Source organism: Dicentrarchus labrax, unplaced genomic scaffold (genome assembly GCF_905237075.1).
Source record: "Dicentrarchus labrax unplaced genomic scaffold, dlabrax2021, whole genome shotgun sequence".
In the NCBI taxonomy this organism is placed as follows: Eukaryota; Metazoa; Chordata; class Actinopteri; family Moronidae; genus Dicentrarchus; species Dicentrarchus labrax.
In genome coordinates, this window is record NW_026136705.1 from 27710019 (window position 1) to 27729948 (window position 19930).

Consider the following 19930-nt stretch of genomic DNA (forward strand, 5'->3'; position numbering starts at 1 on the left):
AACTTTACTGGACTAATGGCTCAGGAATGTGCTCATCAAATCATTATAAGAATTTTTCATCATTATATAATAAAAAGTTCATTGCAGTACTTTGAATTATTTAAAATGTATTTATTACACTTCTTTTTTAATAGTCATATGCACTGTATCTCAGAGCTGGTGAAGCAATTATTGAGTCACTGTTGCCTTGCAACCTTATCAACACTTTGCAAATATATTTAATTTGTGTTGCAGAGCAGAAAAAGATATGACTGTATTGTTGCTGCAATAAGTAACATGTAAACAAAGAATGCCAGCAATATTGACAACTTCTCAGAGAAGTGATCTGATGGACACTTGTCTGCACACCTAACAGTGCCTTGATAAACCATTTTCCAGGAACAATATTGTGAGAAAGGTCTCCACATTCCCAGACAACACAGTTCATTTCTTTTTGTAAATTTAAATTTAAATTCAGCACCACCTGTCTGTGTAGCAGATAAGATATTTTTTATCTCTGGAGTTTCATTGGGATTCTGATTGCGTCGCTTCCCTTACAATGTTAATATATATTACTCATGCCAATGGGTGCACAAAGGCTGCATGTTTTCCTCCACATGGCAGCTGATTATGCCGAGAAAAACACTTGAAACCGGCAGTATTCCACTACATGAGCCTGATGCAGTCATGAGTGTGAATCATGTCACGTCAGGAGAGTGAGTGCTTATATAGGGACTGCATATATTGAAGACATAGAGCCAGTGAGAGCAGTGTTGTCCTATACCAATAATTGACATTCATTATAAATTTAATGAAATGGCGGAGAGGAATATAGATCTCCAGTCTGGAAAGGAAACCTGAAGCTCGGTGTATATGTGCGCCTTTGTCCTTGTGGATTTGAAATGAGAGCTGCCTTTCAGTTCGCAACCAATCAGTGTCTTTTGTAAGCAGTTATACTTTGTAATATAATGAATCTTCTTTTTTATTGACTGTAGAATACGCTGGCAAACATACACTGATGTTTTGATAGGATGCATTGAAATGATGGTGTGTGTTGTATTTAAATAATACAAATAAGCAAACAAGCTGAATGTAGCATGCACCGCGATGAATTCAAGCTGCACTAATTGAGTAAATAAGCACAGCAAGATATGTTCAAGTTAATGTCGTGATTTGGGTTTTGATGTGATCAGGAACAACGTCATCGTTCAATCATCTGAAGATCTTTCCCCTCTCATTTTAGAACGTTTGAGTCTTTTGATCCATACATGGCTGAATGCTTCCTAAAGCATAATTATCCCATCATTTTCTGTCATGCTGATTGAGTCTGACAAAAATCTTATGAACCCCTTCACTGCAGAATGACTAGGGTTTTGTTTCAGCGCTATGAGGCCCACAGAGTCAGTGGGAGTAGCTTTAAGTGAAGATTTTGCTGAGAATTGAATCCCTGTGATGGAGGATGATGGGCTCCAGGTGGAAAATGACTGGTTTTATAGTCTTAAGCCTCTTCTCAGCAACGAAACCCTAACCTGAGCCCCACTTCATTCATGTCCTCCTCTACCTGCTCTGTTCTTCTCCTCTCAGGATTTCAGTGTGTGATGAGGACAAATTCCGCCACAACGAGTTCATCGGGGAAACGCGAATCCCGCTCAAGAAGCTGAAGCCCAACCAAATCAAAAATTTCAACAACTGCCTGGAGAAACAGTTACCTGTAAGTCCAATTGGCCACACACACACACTCGTGTTTTAAGATGTTACTGCAGACGTGATTTTTGGGGTTGTTCTTGGGGACTGTGGTCAGACAAAGTTGTTATATTATGATTAACTTTGCGTCTGTTGTTACATTAAATCAAGTTTATTTTATCTTTGATACATGCTGTACTCTACAAAACTATTCTATTCTATTACTATACTTTGCACTATACAACTATACTGTACTAATACTATTGTTAATATACAAAACTCCAGTATATACTATACTTTTCTATATACTCCAAAAAATAAATTAACAATATACTATATTATTATATAATCAGTGGTTCTCAACCTGGTCCAGGGACCCACAGGGGTCCTTGAGGGGGTCCCCAGAAAAATTGGGAAATGATTAAATAAATGAAATAAATAATTTATTTTTACTAATATTTCATTGGCTAAAAGTTAGCCTGATGAGGGAATGTATAAGGATGATTATTCTGTTCATAGGTTTCACACTCCTCATTGTTAATCTGCCAAAATACAGTACGGAGAGTTATTATGGAATTCTTATCAGATGGAGATCCCTAAGACTACCAAATACATGTCTACAGCCTGATCTGATCGATTTGGGGGTCCTTGACACCAAAACGCTTGAGAAATAATGCTCTACTATACTTTGCTATAATATACTGTACCAGGGTGGTCCCAAACCTTTTCATGTCAAGGAAGCCCACAATAGATGCACAGACCCCCAATTTGACAGGATTTAAGGTATCCCCTCCGAGTAATGGGTTAGTAACTAGGATAACTATAAATTACAATCAAAACAGGCAACCCTTTATCCTTCCTTGTTGTTCTAACTTCCAAAAAAAGTTATACTGTTCTTCTTTATGCTGGCAACCCCCCACAAACAACTCCAGGACCCCTCTTTTAATCTACGTCCATCATTAACTTGTTAGTTACATATGAGGGCCTACAGGAAAGGAGACAAAAAAGAGGAAGGAGAAACTGTGAAGTATATACCAAGTAATACTATATTCAGATAATATGTGCAGTTATCTCATGTACTGCAATGGTTATGTGATAACAAAAGATTGCCAATCTCCCAAAGGAGTTCTGCACATAAAACAGATAAAAGCTTTAATCTTGCTGTATATCCCAACATAGCACAACAAGAGCATTCTATCGGCAGTCTGTAGATGTTGGTAATTACAAGACAAACACCAGAACAAACAACAGCATCCATAAGGATTTAGTCTTTACCACATGACAGGTTAGACCATTGGGTTTTGAGCCCATGAGTGGGGTGCGGGAGTGGATTATGTGCTATAAGAGCATGGGAGTGGAGTGGAGTGTCATTGAACTGTGATTGAATATCCTTCTCAAATTGCCTACACAGTTTATGGTTTTAAAACAAATGAACACAGTGTCATTCTGGATCGTTCATATTTGGAGCATAGAGTACTGCCTTGTGTTTGGAGAGACACATTCCTGTTGCTCTTCTCATATGCTTTGTTGTCTATGTGGGAGTGTGAAATAGCATCCAAAAATACAAAATATGCTCGCGTATAACAGGCACGGTGCATTCACCATTCTAGTCCCTGATTTTGTTAGGGTTGATGTAAGTACAAACTACAATTACAAAATGATATTTTAAATGTGTATGTGTTTGTCATACAGAGTAACAGTGCCAGCAGAGACCACAGACACGGTGTGTAAAATCCTAAAGCTGTGCAGTTGACAATTTGCAACATTACCACCCTATACCTTTGTGGTATGAATCAGATTATGTGTGAGGTGACGACAGGAGAAAAAGACTCATGATCCAGATGAAGGCCACATACTGAAATACGTTGGTCTGACAATAAAGTTGTTACTGGAAGTGTTGCCGGAGTTTTCACCTCCTTTGTCCGTGCACTCTGAAGAAGGTGAAATTGTGCCAGAGAAAAGGACTGCACTGTTTCATCAATTTTTCACGTATTTTCATCGCCTCAACCACGAAAAAGCACATCCTAACTGTGGATTACATGATGTTTCTGGCTGAATCCATACCATCACCGTGACGAAATGTGAAAGTGATTTATAAATTGAAGACGGACCTGCTTTAAACTGCTGCCCGCAGCTCTCTATAGCAAATAGTGGATGGATTTACTTCTGGATCTGGTTGCAGCTCAGACTCACAGCATGCAGTTAGAGTTAATGGAGCAGATTGTCTGTTGTCAATCTCAGGTTGCTTTGCTATTTTGCACCACCCTGTCATATGTTTCACCCTAGCAACGGAGAGTATAAAGCATAGTTTGGCCATTTTAACATAGGAATGCTTCAAGGCAAAGTGAAACTATGACCGTGGCTGGTTATAAAAAGAAAGAGCTACAGGCAGAACGCTTTCTGCTCTGTTTTCTCTTGAAGTAGCGGATAAAGAGTTCTGTCTGCACACAGGATGTTGTTTGGTGTGCTGGGGAGAATAGAGCACCGACCATTTAATCATCTCATCCAGCAGTTAGCAGTGCCTGTCTTATTGATGGTTTTGGGCTGACAGTGGAGCTTTTTGACGGGCTTGCCCAGCTCATAAACAAGTCACTCAGCCAGTAAACCTGTGGAATGGACCTGTCACAGGTTGAAAGAAATACAGAACTCTATAATTAAAAGTCATAAAACCCTTCCTACCAAATGTATATAATTTTTTAATTGAGCCATCTACAGAAGCCCTGAAAAAAATCAATAGGACTACTCCATGTTCTAAAGGACTAAACGTATTCATGTTTTCTTCAGGTGAGTTTTATTTTTCTCCATATACTGTTACATAACTACATGATACACAATATATGAACTTTGAGACCAAATATGATCCTGACAAAGAAAAAGATCACCTGTCAAACCAGATTTAAACGTGGAAAGATTATCCTGAAAAAACCTTTTTCTCACCTTTATTTAAAAGCAGGAGAGACAACAATGGATTAGACTTGGATGGATGGATCACAAGAATTGTTTTTCTCACTTGCCTCTCAGGGCTTTCATATATTCTAATCAGTAAATCATCCAAATCAAAGTGAACACTGGGAATTTATAGTGCTGCTAAAGTTCATACATGTTCGAGTTAAATAACCTGGATCAGCATTCATTCAATGAGCTGTGAACATGAACCTGAGGGAACCCGACCATTCCGATTTTACACTGAAACAGGTTGAGGTACATAGTGCCTCCATTGTCACCATAGATAGATACCACCACAAATCTAGGACATGTCTACATATACTCACATAAAGGTCTTTAAAAGCTGTGTCCTTGTTAACATTGTGACCATTCCATCATTTCCATCTAATGGATGTGCCTGCCAACCTAAACTCTGGATCTGCCCTTAGCATTGGCACCAGTAGACAGCAAGAGAGCTTGGGCAGTGTAAGAGCCAGCAGCCTAATCTGGCATTGAATCTTGGATCAGTGTCTCTGTGCAACACATTTCTCTATTCCCACAGCTCAGTTGGACAATGACAGGCTTAACTGTAAGAGATGACCGCCAATTTGTAGCTCGTCCTGTTGCCATTCTGAGGTCTAATTCCTGTTTTGGAATAGCACTTTCTCTCATTGCAGTGCATGTAAACCAATGTTTAAAAGCTGTTGATATGTCTGCCCTTCAAGATTGGAACCAGCAGTAATGATGCTATTGGCCTGAACTGTTGAAGAGGGCACCCAAAGGTTATGCCCCATTAGTGGAGGAGCCTAAGGGTGATAATGTTAGTCGGTCCATATAAAAGTTTAGTTTACAGCAGTGTATCATTACAAGTAAGGTAAGTAATCTGCCTCGGCTCCCTTGCGCAATCATATGTGGTAGGAGGCCAGTTAGGGATCAAATTCTTCTCATGAGTGACCAGTATAAAGGTCTTTGCACATTAAACCTGCAATAACTGAATTTGCAGGCAATGGAAATACAACGCAATTTTTTTTAACTTAATAATAAGGTTTTTTGTGGCGGTGGTTAGCAAACAGTTGCCTGTTTTCAGTTCGATCAACTGTGAATCGATATTAGCAGACCACTCTCAATATTTAATTCAATTCAATTCAATTCAGTTTTATTTGTATAGCGCCAATTCATACTTGGCGACAAGGGCAAGGAACCTCGGACAGATCCTTCGGCTCTAGGTGGGTCGTCTGTCTCGACCAGTTGGGGTGAGAGAGAGAGAGAGAGAGACAGAGAGAGACAGACAGACAGACAGACAGACAGACAGACAGACAGACAGACAGACAGACAGGTGCACAGCAACAACAGTAGCAACAACTACACTAATAGTAGTGACTGATGATGATGAACATGACAACAGCAACGATGGGGGACAATGAGCAGTGACAATAGTAATAAAAGTAACTGTAGTAATAATAATATTAATAATAATAATAATAATAACACTAATATCAGTGATATTGGCAATGGCAGTCAAGCAGGAACATGGCAGGAGGCTCCACCAGGATCCATGAGAACCTGTGAGACGAGAAAGCACAAGAACTCCGGGGAAGAAGTGAAGTTAGTAACATGCATTAATGGGACATGAATGAGTGCAGAAAGAGAGAGGAAGAGAGGAAGAGAGGAGCTCAGTGCACCATGGGAAATCCCCCGATAGTCTAGGCCTATAGCAGCATAACTAAGGGATGGTTCAGGACTCACCTGATTTACTCACCTTTAAGCTCTGTTTTGGTCTTCACCAATTCCTATGGGAGATATCTGGCTCTCTAGCTGCTAAATGCTCCACTGTTTTCACCAGCTTGTCGTTTACTGTGTCTGTCATGCCGGTTGGTGCTGAGCAGGTAGTGTACAGTGAGTTTTTAGAGGTTATTCACTGAAAACAATGCAGATGAGAGTGAACCAAAACCACTTTTAAGACACTTAAAACTGCAGAGTTGGGTGATAATTCTTTGTAGGTCTGTCCTTTCATGTGATGTGATCCATAGTTCATATAACAATATTGATTGTGGCTGCTATAAAAGTCCAGTGTGTAACATTTAGGAGTACCTAATGGCAGAAATAGAATATAATATTTATAGGTATGTTTTCATTCGGGTACAATAATCTGAAGATAAGAAATGTTCTGTTTACATTACCTTAGAATGAGCCATTTTTATCTATACAGGGAGTGGGTCCTCTTCTACGTAAACACCATGGTGAACCACCATATTTCTACAGCAGCGCAGAACAAACAAGTTACACACTGGCTTTAAATAGGGCCTTTAGAGTTTTTTCTGAGTTCCGCAGCCACCGTAGTTTATCCTACATGCTTGAAACAAGAGGGAAAGACGAGAGCACTGCACTCAGCAACTAAACCACTAGATGCAATTAAATCCTACACTCCGGATCTTTAAGTGCTCCTGGAAATGCTCCTCGTTGCTATGTGAAAAAAAGCGACTGGCACATTTAACAAGAGGGAGCACATGACTGTCTGTAGCCTTCCCGGAACAACAGAGGAAGTTGGCAACAAATAACGGCAACCGCTTCGACCTATTTTCTTTGAAGATTCATGGGGCCACAGGGAATTTATCTATATCTTCACTGTCAGTCAAATCCATTAGAGGTCCTGAAAACCTCAATCAACCTCTCGCTAAGAGCAATATAGTGCTACATTAACACATTTATATTTCTGCCAAATGTAGAAAAATTTTAAGTTATTTCACATTAGAGATTTCTGTTTGTTTGGTTTGAAGTGGGCGGGACAAAGTGGGGGTCACATATATCCATCACCAGTCATTTGATTTTAAATATGATGATAGTTGTGGGGTTGTTTGCTTATGTTAACAACGCTGTCAATCAAATCTGACCAAACCACGCCCACACAGTCCTGATGAGGCAGATTTTTTGACTAATAATTTTGAATGTTTTTCCCAAAACTTTTATTTTTGTTTGATTATTAGATGAAAACATTTAATATTACAAAAAATTGTCAGATGTGAAACCAGGAATATGTTTGTGCGTGCAGCCTGAATGCCAGTGCCCCGTAAGCCACAGCCTCTTCTCTTGCATCAGCACAATAGTCAACGCCCCACTGTTCTCTGAGAGGTGTTGATCTGAGGGATCCTACCAGGACATTGGCAGGAGATGCATTTTGGCCCACCTTCCTGTTACACACATTTACAGCCTCATATCCTGAACTACCCACGCATTGTTACAAAGAGCTTTGCTAATGACATGTGGCACAGAAAAAGGCCTGTGCTCCTCTAAGCATGTCAGGATTTTTCATTGTACTGTTAGTCTTTGGTGAGGTGACAGGCAAAGAGGGAAACACTTGTGGCAGGTGATTAAGGTTTTCCACTTCAAACTGTAAGTTAAGAAATTGATTACTACCTCAGCAAACCTGGATCAGTCAAAGTTTTTTTTTTTTTCTCCCCTTTATGCTGGTATGTCACCTGACCTCTTTCCCGGTAATATCTCTGGTTGCCCTGGTAACCCCTAAGGGACTGAGTAATACCTGGAACCCAGTCAATACACCTGAAAAAGTATTGTGTTGGGTTGCTGCCTCTGTGCTGCTTTGTTGTCGGTCTTCCGAGTTAAGAGAACAATGAAGCAAAGCAGAGAGCGAGCGATGTATATCTCAGTTGATTATTCATTTAGAATGATGTTCAGACAGTCACGTCGGAGGTGTACGGTTATACTGTGCGTTTAATTCAATTAATGGACATCCTCTAGCCAATCTTAATTGAGTTTTCCCTATGGCAATGGTACAATTAGCTGGACAATGTTAAGCAAACACTACTTCACAGCAGTGTGTTTGTTTATGTAAGTAGATTTTATGTTTGAGCAGATTGATGTAAAGAGGAAAAGGAGGCTCACAGAAGCAGACCGGGCCATGTAGTCGCAGACATTTTGTGATTGATGATGTTAAATGCTAATCAATTAAGTCCGTCTGTTTTAAATGAGTCAACAGTGATTTGTTGGTATATGTTGTTTATATGCCACCTTAAAAATCATTTGTTCGAGAAGGAAGGCTAGCCGAGCTAAAATGCATGGTCTGTGAGTGTGAAATAGAAAAGAAGACACTGAGTGCTGTAAAGATGTCTGCACTTGTCAGGTATGCCGACCTTGACACTATTCAAGCCGCCTGAGGTTTGCACTTCCTCCCTCGCTTTCTGTCTTGATACTCTTGTATTCCTGTCAGCCTCTTGCTTTGTCACAGACTTCCCAAAGTACATCTTGTTAAAGGAGACGGAGAGGCAGAGACAACAGTAGGATGTCCTATACGTGGATAAACAGTAGAAGAAGGAGAGAGGACTAAATGGATTTGACAGTAAACCGCGGCGGCGGCAGAAGCATGTTGGCATGCCAGATGAAATGGATGCCGAGTCCACAAGTCCAGCGAGACGTCTTGTAAAAGTCATCTGTGATTCATGTAGAGAGAGTCAGTTCCCTGGAGATATCTGATTAGTATCCTGCTGTGGACACTGTTGGACAGATTGTTGAGCACTGTCTCCTACACACACAGCCTGTTTTTCTTCTTCATTTTATTATTCTTATACTGCTTCTGAGTATTGGGGATGTTCTGGGGCGTCAGTGTTAAGCTGTGAATATGTGAGCCTGCAACAGTTGTAACTAAGACCACTGCTCGGAGCTTGTGATGATTATCGATCGTCATTACTTGAAGCAGCAGCATACTGAGGGCCAAATCATAGCTGTTCATTTATGTAGTTTGTTCATGTTGTGTTAACAAGCTATAAACAGCAGAATGCCTTGGCATAATTATTCTACAACTAGTAAAAGGTTTTTTCACAAGCTGTTAGAAGGCTGTAAAAAGTTTCGGGCAGTAACTTATTACCAGTAATAATATTTCAGTGATTGTCACCCGCACTGATCTGAAATCCAACAGTCCAGTCACATCCCTGGATTCATTTTTGTTAATTGTACATGTCACCAAGCAGTAAGCTAACTTGGAAGATGGAAATGCTTACATTCAGCAGTTGGAAATATTCCCATTACTTTGAGTTTAACAAAAAAAAAAAAGGATTTTAATCATAGACAGCTGCAGGCTACAAGTGACAAAGAACTGCTGAAGCTTGTGGCTGGATATGTGGAGGATGAAATGTTTGAGCCAGGTGTGCTTTTCATCTAGCCTATAACTTTTTATGGATTAATAGCCTGCAGAAAAAAACTGCTAGTGTGAAGCCGCCACCGTAGTTTCTTCTACATGCTTGGAAGGCAGAGCTGTATTCAAATGGCTGCAATTTGCAATTTCGCCACTAGATGCCATTTAATCCTGCACACTGGTCCTTTAAGCTGATATGTTATGGGGCAACATTATTGTTCATTTGGAAACATGTTTCTGTCCACCTTGCAAATGTGAGTGCAATAGTCTCTCTCTTTTATCTCCTTTATTGGTCTCTACTAACTCCTGAGCTAAATATCTGGCTGTTAGAGGAACTTCTTATGTATATGGTAAAAAAAAAAAAAAAAAAGTTAAAGTTAAACTTTTTAGGTTTGCTCAAGCTTGAATTGGCACTTCGTCATAATGAAAGGCTGAATGAGACAGAAAAAACTAATGAATATCAATTTGAAATGGCACAAACCAAATTGAAATAACTCACAGTCCCAATGCCCACATTGCCACTGGTCCGTGCACTTTGAAGTAGCTCTTGATAAGCTTGAAGTTGTTAAGCCTCTGTGCATTTGCTCTGCAGATATGGATGGTCTTATACTGTATATGTGGTTAAAAATAAATGCTGATGTACAGGAAAACCTAGTGCATATTCACGCAATCAGCAACTGCGGGAGTGTTGCTGGTAAATTGCATTTCTAAGTCATTGGGCATAGCGGTGAAAAAAACAAAGCTCAAATAGCTCTTTAGGGGCCTGGGCTGCATTTCTGTAAAAAGTCATAGGCTCAAGTATGTATTTTTCTCTCTGGAGAGCTTGAAGTGCTCTGTGGAGCACTGAAAGAATGCAAAAAAGACAATCACACTGATATGAAAAGAGTATGATATCTGGTAACTGCCACTATACCACTAACATAACCACTAACCATTAAGCAAGACCCGACTCGGCTGATTGATGGTGGATCAGATGGTTGGTTTCGGGCAGGAATAATGGGCTTGGGTGTGAAGGCTGAAGGTAGAACTGCAAAGTGTGAGTGAATTTTCTGATTAATGAGCAGCTGTTCAATAGTTCCACCACCCAACCAGTCATAAAATACAGTAGGCTACATTTTTGAAAAAGCATGCAGTTTCATGCAATTCACTACAAGGATAAAAGATAATGCGTAGAAACTTGAAGGGCAACCCTGGTGTCCGTTAATCGGAAAATTGGTTCAATCCCTCCTGTCGAAATGACTATGGACAAGATACTAAACCCAGAATTTCTTCCAAAGGCTGTGCCATCGGGCCAGTTTTCCTTTCCTATGGTGAAGGAATGATCTGCTCTACTCTGTCTCTGACTGGCTAGTACTCGTTGCCTTACTTGGTTGGTTAGCTTTAGGCATGAGGAGTGGGATTCGTTAGGGTTAGGTTAAGAATATCTGGGTCAGCAAATCAGAGGCAGAGTAGGGCGGGTCACTCCTTCGCCATCCTAGGAAAACAAATATTGCTTGCCATGGGTGTGTGAATGAGCATTAGTTACTCTTTCTGATGCACCACTAGTGGTCCGAAGACTGGAAAGGTGCTATATAAATACAGTCTATTTAGCATTTAAAGGGGATAATATAAATAAAGGGGGGATATCATTTAAATTACAACAATCCTCAAATGATTTTCGTGTTCAGTCATGGCCACCCCTATACTCTAAGCGTCAAAACCTAGTAGGTAATAAAGTAAAGCATGTGAGTGTCTTGTGTGACTCATAGTATGCTGACAACAAAACAGAGAGATTATTAATGGTGATTCGGTGCAAAGACTGAGTGGGACTAAGACATTTTTTCTCTTCCTAGTTAAAGTGAGTGAAGTTTATGATATTCCACACTTGACTCCACTGATGGTAGGGACAAGAATAGCATAAAGTAAAGCTGGTACCTTTATTAAACTGAATTAGTCATGAATCACCTTCATGCATGAATCATACATCTGTATTCATTTTTTACGCATGATCCATGATAATGGATAAAGTTTTTCAAAGAATACATATATACAACCGCACAAAATGATAAATTAACATAAAACAAAGGAGACTGGTGGTCTCTCTTACTTTGGGGCAAACTGTGCAGCCAAGAGAGTTATTTTCCTGCTTTCTCCCAAAATGTTGGAAAGTTTACTCTCATTTGTGGGATTTCTGGACATATGATCCTGACTTTGTGAAGGAATTCTCTTTCTATTGTGGAGCTCATAGTGAGAACACAGCCGGCCTTTTCTTGGTAGCCTGGTATCCCTGCATCACTGTAAAACCAGATAAGTTAATTTAGCTCTAACTAAACAAAAACAATGTTGATTATATTGAAGATTTTAAGTAAAACTCTAACTCAATTTTGTAAGTTAAAAAAATATCCTTGATCAACTAGCTTTAATAATTTTAAGTAGCATTCACTTCCTTTTGTACTGTAAAAAATAAAATACATAGTAAAAAGTACAAGGAATGTGTCTGTAACTAACCCTAACTAAAAATTGAGTTGGTGTCACCTAGAATTATTAGTAAAAGCTGTTAATCAAGAATCATTTTGAACTGATTTTACTTACAATTTTTTATGTAATCAGTTTGTTTAGTTAAAATAACTTCAGACTTACTAACTAACTACTAACTTCTTGCTAATTGGATTACAGCGATCTTGTGAACCCGTTTCAGTGACCAGGCAGTGGTCTTTGTGGTATTTAGTTTCTCTGTGTTATTGTAAATGGCAAAAAGTTTAACTTTACTATTATTTTTCATTTTATTTTTATTGTTTTTCATATTGCCCTCTGTAAATGTATCAAATAGCTCATCAGGGAAGCTGAGAGTTGCACAAAAATGGGACTGAATTGAGCATTGGTCACATCGTGATATATCATCCAAACAGACAAAACATGTTTGAATTAATTTGGCAGGACATGAAGGTTTGGTTCTCTTGTTGAATTTGAGCTCATCAGTGAGAAGGCCCGGTGTGGTGTTTGGAATGAAAACAGACACGCTCTTGGCACACAGGTCATGTGTCAGTTCAGATGTTTATCTTGTCTCTAGAGAACCTGGCAAATTAATTTTGATGAGGCTATTAACTTACCATCTACAACGGAGATGACATCAATCAGCCAATCAGTGTTTGGCTGATTTTCAGGACACACAACTGTCAAGTCTGCTGTGGAGACTTTTTATGATGCCGACTTACTTTGACAAAATCTTTTATAGGACAAAAAAATAAACCTCCTGGGATATAAAAATGAAATGAAATCCATGGTTTACAGAGTGAGAGCTGTGAATTTCTGTTGTCTATGTGGATTAATAGCATTTTGGAAATTAAAGCTTTGATTAAATCCCAAATGATGATGATGATGCCAGAAATGACAAACATCAGTTGCAAATGATACTGATGAGGAAAATCCCTGGCTGGCAGCCACTCAGTCGCATAAATACATGTGGTCATTCAACAGTTTGTCTATCATTGAGACTACCACTGACTAAGTGACATATTTGATGGATATTTCATATTATATTAAACGCATAACAACTGATAAACTGTACAATTAACCCAAATAGTGAACACGATAACTGCAGAAGCAGTTAACAACCCCCCCCCCCCAGAAGCTTTGTCGACCCCTAACTTAGGAACCACTACTGTGGTAGACTTTGTAACATAAGCTGATTATTATTTCTAAATCATGTCTTTTGTACCTCTGCAGGTCAATAAGACAGAAGACAAGTCCCTGGAGGAGCGGGGACGCATCATGATTTCTCTGAAGTACAACACCCAGAAATCCTGCCTGGTAGTGGGCATCATACGCTGTGCTCACCTCGCCGCCATGGACGCCAACGGCTTCTCCGACCCCTACGTCAAAACGTCAGTATGCAAACACGGAAACACTTTATAATAATGGTACAAATCATATACGTAACACTTAACTAGAGCATCACTCATGATGATTTAATGCAGGATGTATCATTAATTCCTGATGCTCACTACTGATAAATGATCAAGTCACTAGGACATCTGATTAATTCACACTTAATAGATGAGCAGTTAAGGAATGTTATCATACATTAATTGATATGCAACCAAATTAGCAGGTTTCCAGTTACATTTAAGTTTCAGGACCCTGCATTTTCTCAGTTTCTCTGATTTAAAAAAAAGCTTTGTAGTTCTATGAGAATAGACCCAATGGTATTCTCGAACCTGCCAACACTACCATTTTCCCCTGGTTTCTCCCGTATTTCAAGGCCAAGTCTACCAAGAAACTCTATATAATTAATTTGGCCCTCCAACTTTATTATGAATAATCGTCATACATGGAGTTTGTCTGACGTCACCCAAGTTGCCAGATCATCTATGAAACACAGTCCACACACCAATTCAAACCATCTGTCACTGCAATCTGTCAGATCACAACCCAGTTCAAAGGGCAGCTACTCTCTGCAAGCAGCCGGGCCAGCTACAGTAACTTGGTGTCAGGGCAGGATGGAGTCCCACCAACAGAAATCTAAATATACCAGCAGCCAATTTAAGCAGAGCTGGTCTGAACAGATTCCATTTCCTATCGGCTGGAAGCCACACATGCATGCTCATACTCAAGTCAAACCTAAATGTTCATAGGTATATATTTTTGACACATTAACAACATAATGGACAAATTATAGCAGAATGATCAGTTATGTTTAAGCTGCTTTGAAGCACACATTAATTGACGCATTAAATCATTATGAGTCATGCATTGGTTAAGTATTACTTGAATATATATATAAATAAAGTGTTACCACAAACACTTGCAAATACAGTCAGAGCAGAAGCATCAGCCATGCTCCACAATTTCATGTTGTATGTTTTCAAATTTTGATATAACCTTATATCAAAATGTTCCAGTTCATTCCTGTTTATTACATCTTATTTTTTATAGTTTTGACCATCATTTCTATACGTAATAATAAGACTGCACTCACCAAGTTAGGCGCTGAGATGTGGGAACATGGTGATATCAATAAAAGGAAGTCTCATGGGGAAAGAAACACACAATCTGACAGGTTGTAAACAAACCCTCAGGGTAGCCAAACGTATTTGGAAGATAAGACCAAGACGAACTGTAAATGTATTACCCAAATCGTCTGCCGTAAGCTAACTGTAGTTGTGAGTGCAAACATTTTTCTTGTGCAATGTGGGATTATTACAAACACTTTGGTGCACTCACTTTCAATTTTACCTCCAAATAAACAGGTTTAGACAATCTGGACAAACTGTCAGCTGGTTTACAACCTGTCTGATGGTCTAAGTGTTCGTGTTTCTTAACTTGACAGACTTTATTGTTGTGTTGTCGCCATGTTCCTAGATCTCAGTATCTACCTTGGTGAGTGTTTTCATTTTATTAAAACCAATAAATATGATGGACAAAGCTTTGAGAATTGGACCCAAATTGTGAGAAACCAGACTTTTTTGTCAAAGAATATGTCATGTTAGGTAACCTGAAAGTATGGAGACCCAGTGTGTTCAAAATTAAATAAATAAAGGTTTATGAATACCATGACATTGTAGTTAACTTAGCTAATTATTAAGGCTGCAACTTGCAATTATGTCCATTTTTAATTGTGTAATTGCCCTTAAAACGTCAGAAAATTGTGAAAAAAGATTTTTACAGCCATAACCTTCTAATGTCTTGTTTTGTCTGACTAACAGTGTAATATCCCAAGTACACTTAAAAGTTTACTGTGACATAAAACAGAAAGCAGAAGGGATTTCAGGTCTTTGTTCTTGAAAAATTAGGTAAAATAGTTGCCAATTAACTATTATGAAATATTATTTCATATTGCTTCTTCATCCTTGCAAAATGTCCATTTTGAAATAGTAACAGGTGGAATTAAATAGAAATAACCTGCAATTTGACAATGTTACAAAACTGAAAGTGGGAGGGAATAACATTTTATAATAATTATAATGGCTTACCTCACAATTTCATGGTTTTATTATTTTGTCTGGGTTTACTCATACAATAATTGATTTCAAGTTTTGTTTATTTACCTTATTTTGAACACTTTGGCTCTCCATATGGAAGAGCAGAAAAAAAGAAGTATGAATTACTGACATACACTGTACGCATTCATTTGCAGTTACAGAGCTCCATGCTCTAAACATAAAACTGAATTTGTTGTTTATTATCTGTAACCAAACTGTTGGTCTAGGACAAAATCTGACCTCATGTTTGCACTGGTGGAAAAAGTCAAGGGGTCACCAATATCATTAAAAATCGAAAAATGAATACTGAGACCAAATTCCATGGCAAATTGGCTCAGTCTGTTGTCAAGATGTCTTGCTGTAGAGCAAAGTGTCACCACCATCCTTAAGCCTTCAAAGAATCTATGAAATATATACTATAAAACAAGGATTTGTAAATTTAAGACAGCTTGAATTGATAATTTACAGAATACATAACATATAGACGAGGGCTGGCCTCGCATACAGCCACCTGTTGATTGATTACTTCTCTCCTCTCAACAAACATTTCTGCCCAAAACGGCGGATGTTCGTCACAGTAATGCTATTTTTAGTGGGTGTACAACGCTCTGTAGAAGTGCTGAAATGGATTAGCTGGCAGTGCTGATGTTTTAGCAGAAAAGAGACAGACTACCTGTGATTATCAGCGGCATGAAAGACACACAGCACAAGAGGCCATCCGCAGGGCTGCAATTTGAAGGAGAGTCCTATTTATCACACCTGAACATTTCCCAAGTCTTTCATCTGGCTGAGCAATGAAAGTGCAATTAATTTTCGACTCTGCTGTGCACACCTCGAGAACAAAAGCGCGACTCGTTTCGGAGGAGAGGGGCTGGCAACAATTTTCCAACAGTTTGAGGTTGAGAAAATCTCCCTGAAGCTTGAAGGACACTCAGGCAGATAATAGATTTACTGACAAGCTCATGTGAGAGGGAATAAAGGAAATGTATACTCTGTCAGAGAGACAGGGCTGCATGATTTCTCTCCTCTTTCAGCAGCACATGTCTATGTGATGCATCAACTCACAGCTGTCACCTCAACTGTAAATTGTTTGCTCCATTGTGCCGATAATTTGTGGCATGTTCTTAGAATGTGCCTTATGAATGTAGAAAGCAGGAATACATTAGTCGAACTAGGTGGTGGTGTACGCCATGAGAAATGGCGAAGTAAATGCCCTCCTTAACGGCTCTTCAGTCAATGAAAAGTGCATTTCATCAAGCTAGAGGTAAAATATATTCTTAACGATGAGTATTCAGTTTCATTGTACAGCTGCTGAAAGCAGAGTAATGGCAGTACTGCAAAATTGCAGCAATTTACACAGTGAAATAAGACTTAAAACCATTGTACTGCTCAATAGCATTGTTTGCATCCTAACTTTCACTCTTAGCTTGTTTTGCCTTGGGGTCAGTTGCAGTCCCATTACATGACAACAATTAGGTTTGCTGCAATATCCTCATCAACAACAATTTCAGCCCTCACTCCCCCAGGGGTACGTTTGTGAGCTATAACCCACTTACCCTCCCTTTAAGTCTCTGTGTTACCTTGGGAAATTGAAGTTTGTGTGGGTCCAGTGAGCACGTAAAAGTAAAGAGGGATGTGACGAGCTACTGTAATTGCTCACTGGATTGAAATATACCAACATCAGAATGAGCATTATTGCCCAAAACTGTTCTTTTCCAAATGGACTGAGGTAATACAGAACATTCACTACACTACGCAGGTGTAACATATATACATATATATATATATATATATATATATATGTATATATGTAACCAGCGCTTTGGATAATTTATGAAGGCAGAATAGGGTAGAAGCAAAGGTCCAACCTTCACACACACACACCCCACACACACACACACACACACACACACACACACACACACACATAGGTTGAACATTATAAACACCAATGCCTGCACCCAGAGCAACAGTAGCACTAACAATCTGTTTTTACCACTGACTCATCGACTGCAGTGAATGCAAACTGAAACTGATGATACATGTATTAGAAACACCTCCACAAACCAAAATGGAGTCAACTTTTATTTATATTGCATATTTCACTATATATACTTAGTTTCTAGTTTATTAGTTTCACCTAAACATAGTGAATGCAGTGAGATACTGCTGCCCTGCAATACAGGGGTGAGAACCAGAGGGGTATTTTGGGCTAGAATCAGTTATATATATCAAAGGAAAGCCCTTGATGAGCTCTTTCTATTGCCAAAAGGGCACTAGTGAATTCTAAGCCCATCAAGATTTATTTATCAAAAACCAAAAGACCTAAAACAGAACAACTGTTTTGGCATAAGTACACTTAAAGGTTTACTGTTTAACATTTAGGAGAATCTATTGGCAAAAATGTAATATAGTGTTTATTTTCATTAGTGTATACTCGAAAACAGGTATCGTTATTGTAAGAATGAAACATTATTATTTTGGTGAAAGTAGGATTTAATGCAGGACTGTTGCAATAGATTGCATTACTTCAGCTAGGTGTAACACATAAATCGCCAACTGAGTTTAGTATGACTCAAACTGCTTCAACGGCCAATCTAAAAAGAACAAAAAAATAACCTTTGAAAACTATAAAGATTAACAAAACCTTCCAGAACAAACTCATAACAGCTCATATTGAAGATTTAGGGTTTAAATAAGCTACATACTGGAGAGCTGCACTGCTGTGATTAAGTTATGAGGTGAGGTGTCTTCACCTCTGTAATCTCATCAAAAAGACACTAAAATGAGATTTTGTCATTAAACTAACCATGTGGCGGAGATTAATCTTAACAGAGAAGAGCTGCTTTGAGAGATGGTGACACAACAGCATCTATGTATTACCAACTGGAAAAAATGTCTTTAATAAAAAGCACAGGTGGAGTCTATTAAAGTCAGATAATGTAATGTGTGTAATGTAATGCAGCTGTGCGGTTGAATATAGGGCAGTACCACAGCACCCTCTAGAGGACAGAAATGTACAGAATCATTCTTTTACATTGTATATGAGGATTTACATACAATATAGAAGCATCATGTATATTTTAATAAATTCATTTGTAGTATGTTCTGCTTGCTGTTCCTTGTCAGTGCTGTTAAGCCCTGTATTAAGTCTTCCTCCCTGCTGTCCTACAGGTACCTGAAGCCTGACGAGAACAAAAAGTCAAAGCACAAGACTGCTGTGAAAAAGAAGACGCTCAATCCCGAGTTCAATGAGGTATAAACCATTGCAATTGCGCTGAAACCTCACAGCTCCAATTTCATTTCAGTCTTTTTCCTATTTTTCTTTTACCTGAGTTGAGTGTTTATCCAGTGCTTTTGTGTGCTGAGCAACCTCTGTAACCCCGGGACCTACAAAAGCCATTCTGTGAGGGCACGGCTGTCAGGTCGAAAAGAAGCACATTTTTCTAAATTCATTAAAGGATGAGCAGAACTGAAGCTGTCTGTTGGATGTACTGTAGGTAGAATAAGTCACAAAAGTCATGGACATAGTTCAGGTGTCTTTTGGCAGCACTGATACTTTATCTAACCTCATATCTTCTTTCATCCACTGGAACTCTGGACCAAAAAAACAGCCTTGAAAAACACGTTTAAAACATTGTCCGAATGAAACTATGTCCACTATTCATTGTGTATGATGTAATATGAAAAAATACATCATACAGACAGAGAAATGTATACAAGTTCCTAAAAATATCAGGAAAGCTAATGCAATATTCATATCCATAAATATCCATAAAATATGTCACTTAATCAGGGTTGTCAGTTTACTCAATGACAGAAAAGGGGCTCCCTTTTCCCCAGTGCTCTAGTCATCCACGGCTGTTATCTCCATCATTCTTTAAAGCTGCAGTTTGTGCAGTTGCTATGCAGCTTTAAAGGCTCTGGAAAAATATTTCAGGTTCACACCATGAGCAGTGGGGTCTTCCATGAACACAATTTAATGTATTGCCAAAGTTAAAACACCTTTCATCATTACACGTGATGGATTCTTGTTCTTTGTTTCTTGTTCTTCTCGCTGGTTTGAAGTAGGCGGGGTTCATCTGGGAAAAAGTGATGTCACCTGGGATGAAACATAAAGAATTTTGTTTTATAATTATAATACAAGGGCTTTAAAGCTGCAACAAATGAAATGTGTGTATTAACAATTGGGGAAACTGTGCTCTACGGAGCATTTTAGTGTCTTTCAGCTCATTGT

General features: G+C 38.9%; 1 protein-coding gene across 2 annotated transcripts in view; it reads left to right on the forward strand.

Moving 5' to 3' along the window:
* Window positions 1-19930, forward strand: part of doc2b (double C2-like domains, beta) — a 134742-nt gene that overhangs the window by 104927 nt on the left and 9885 nt on the right. For both annotated transcript variants that reach the window (XM_051401900.1, XM_051401901.1), the window contains 3 exons: window positions 1564-1690; window positions 13439-13596; window positions 18868-18949. In XM_051401900.1, the coding sequence (XP_051257860.1) occupies window positions 1564-1690; window positions 13439-13596; window positions 18868-18949 (367 nt within the window). The remainder of the gene's footprint in view (window positions 1-1563; window positions 1691-13438; window positions 13597-18867; window positions 18950-19930) is intronic.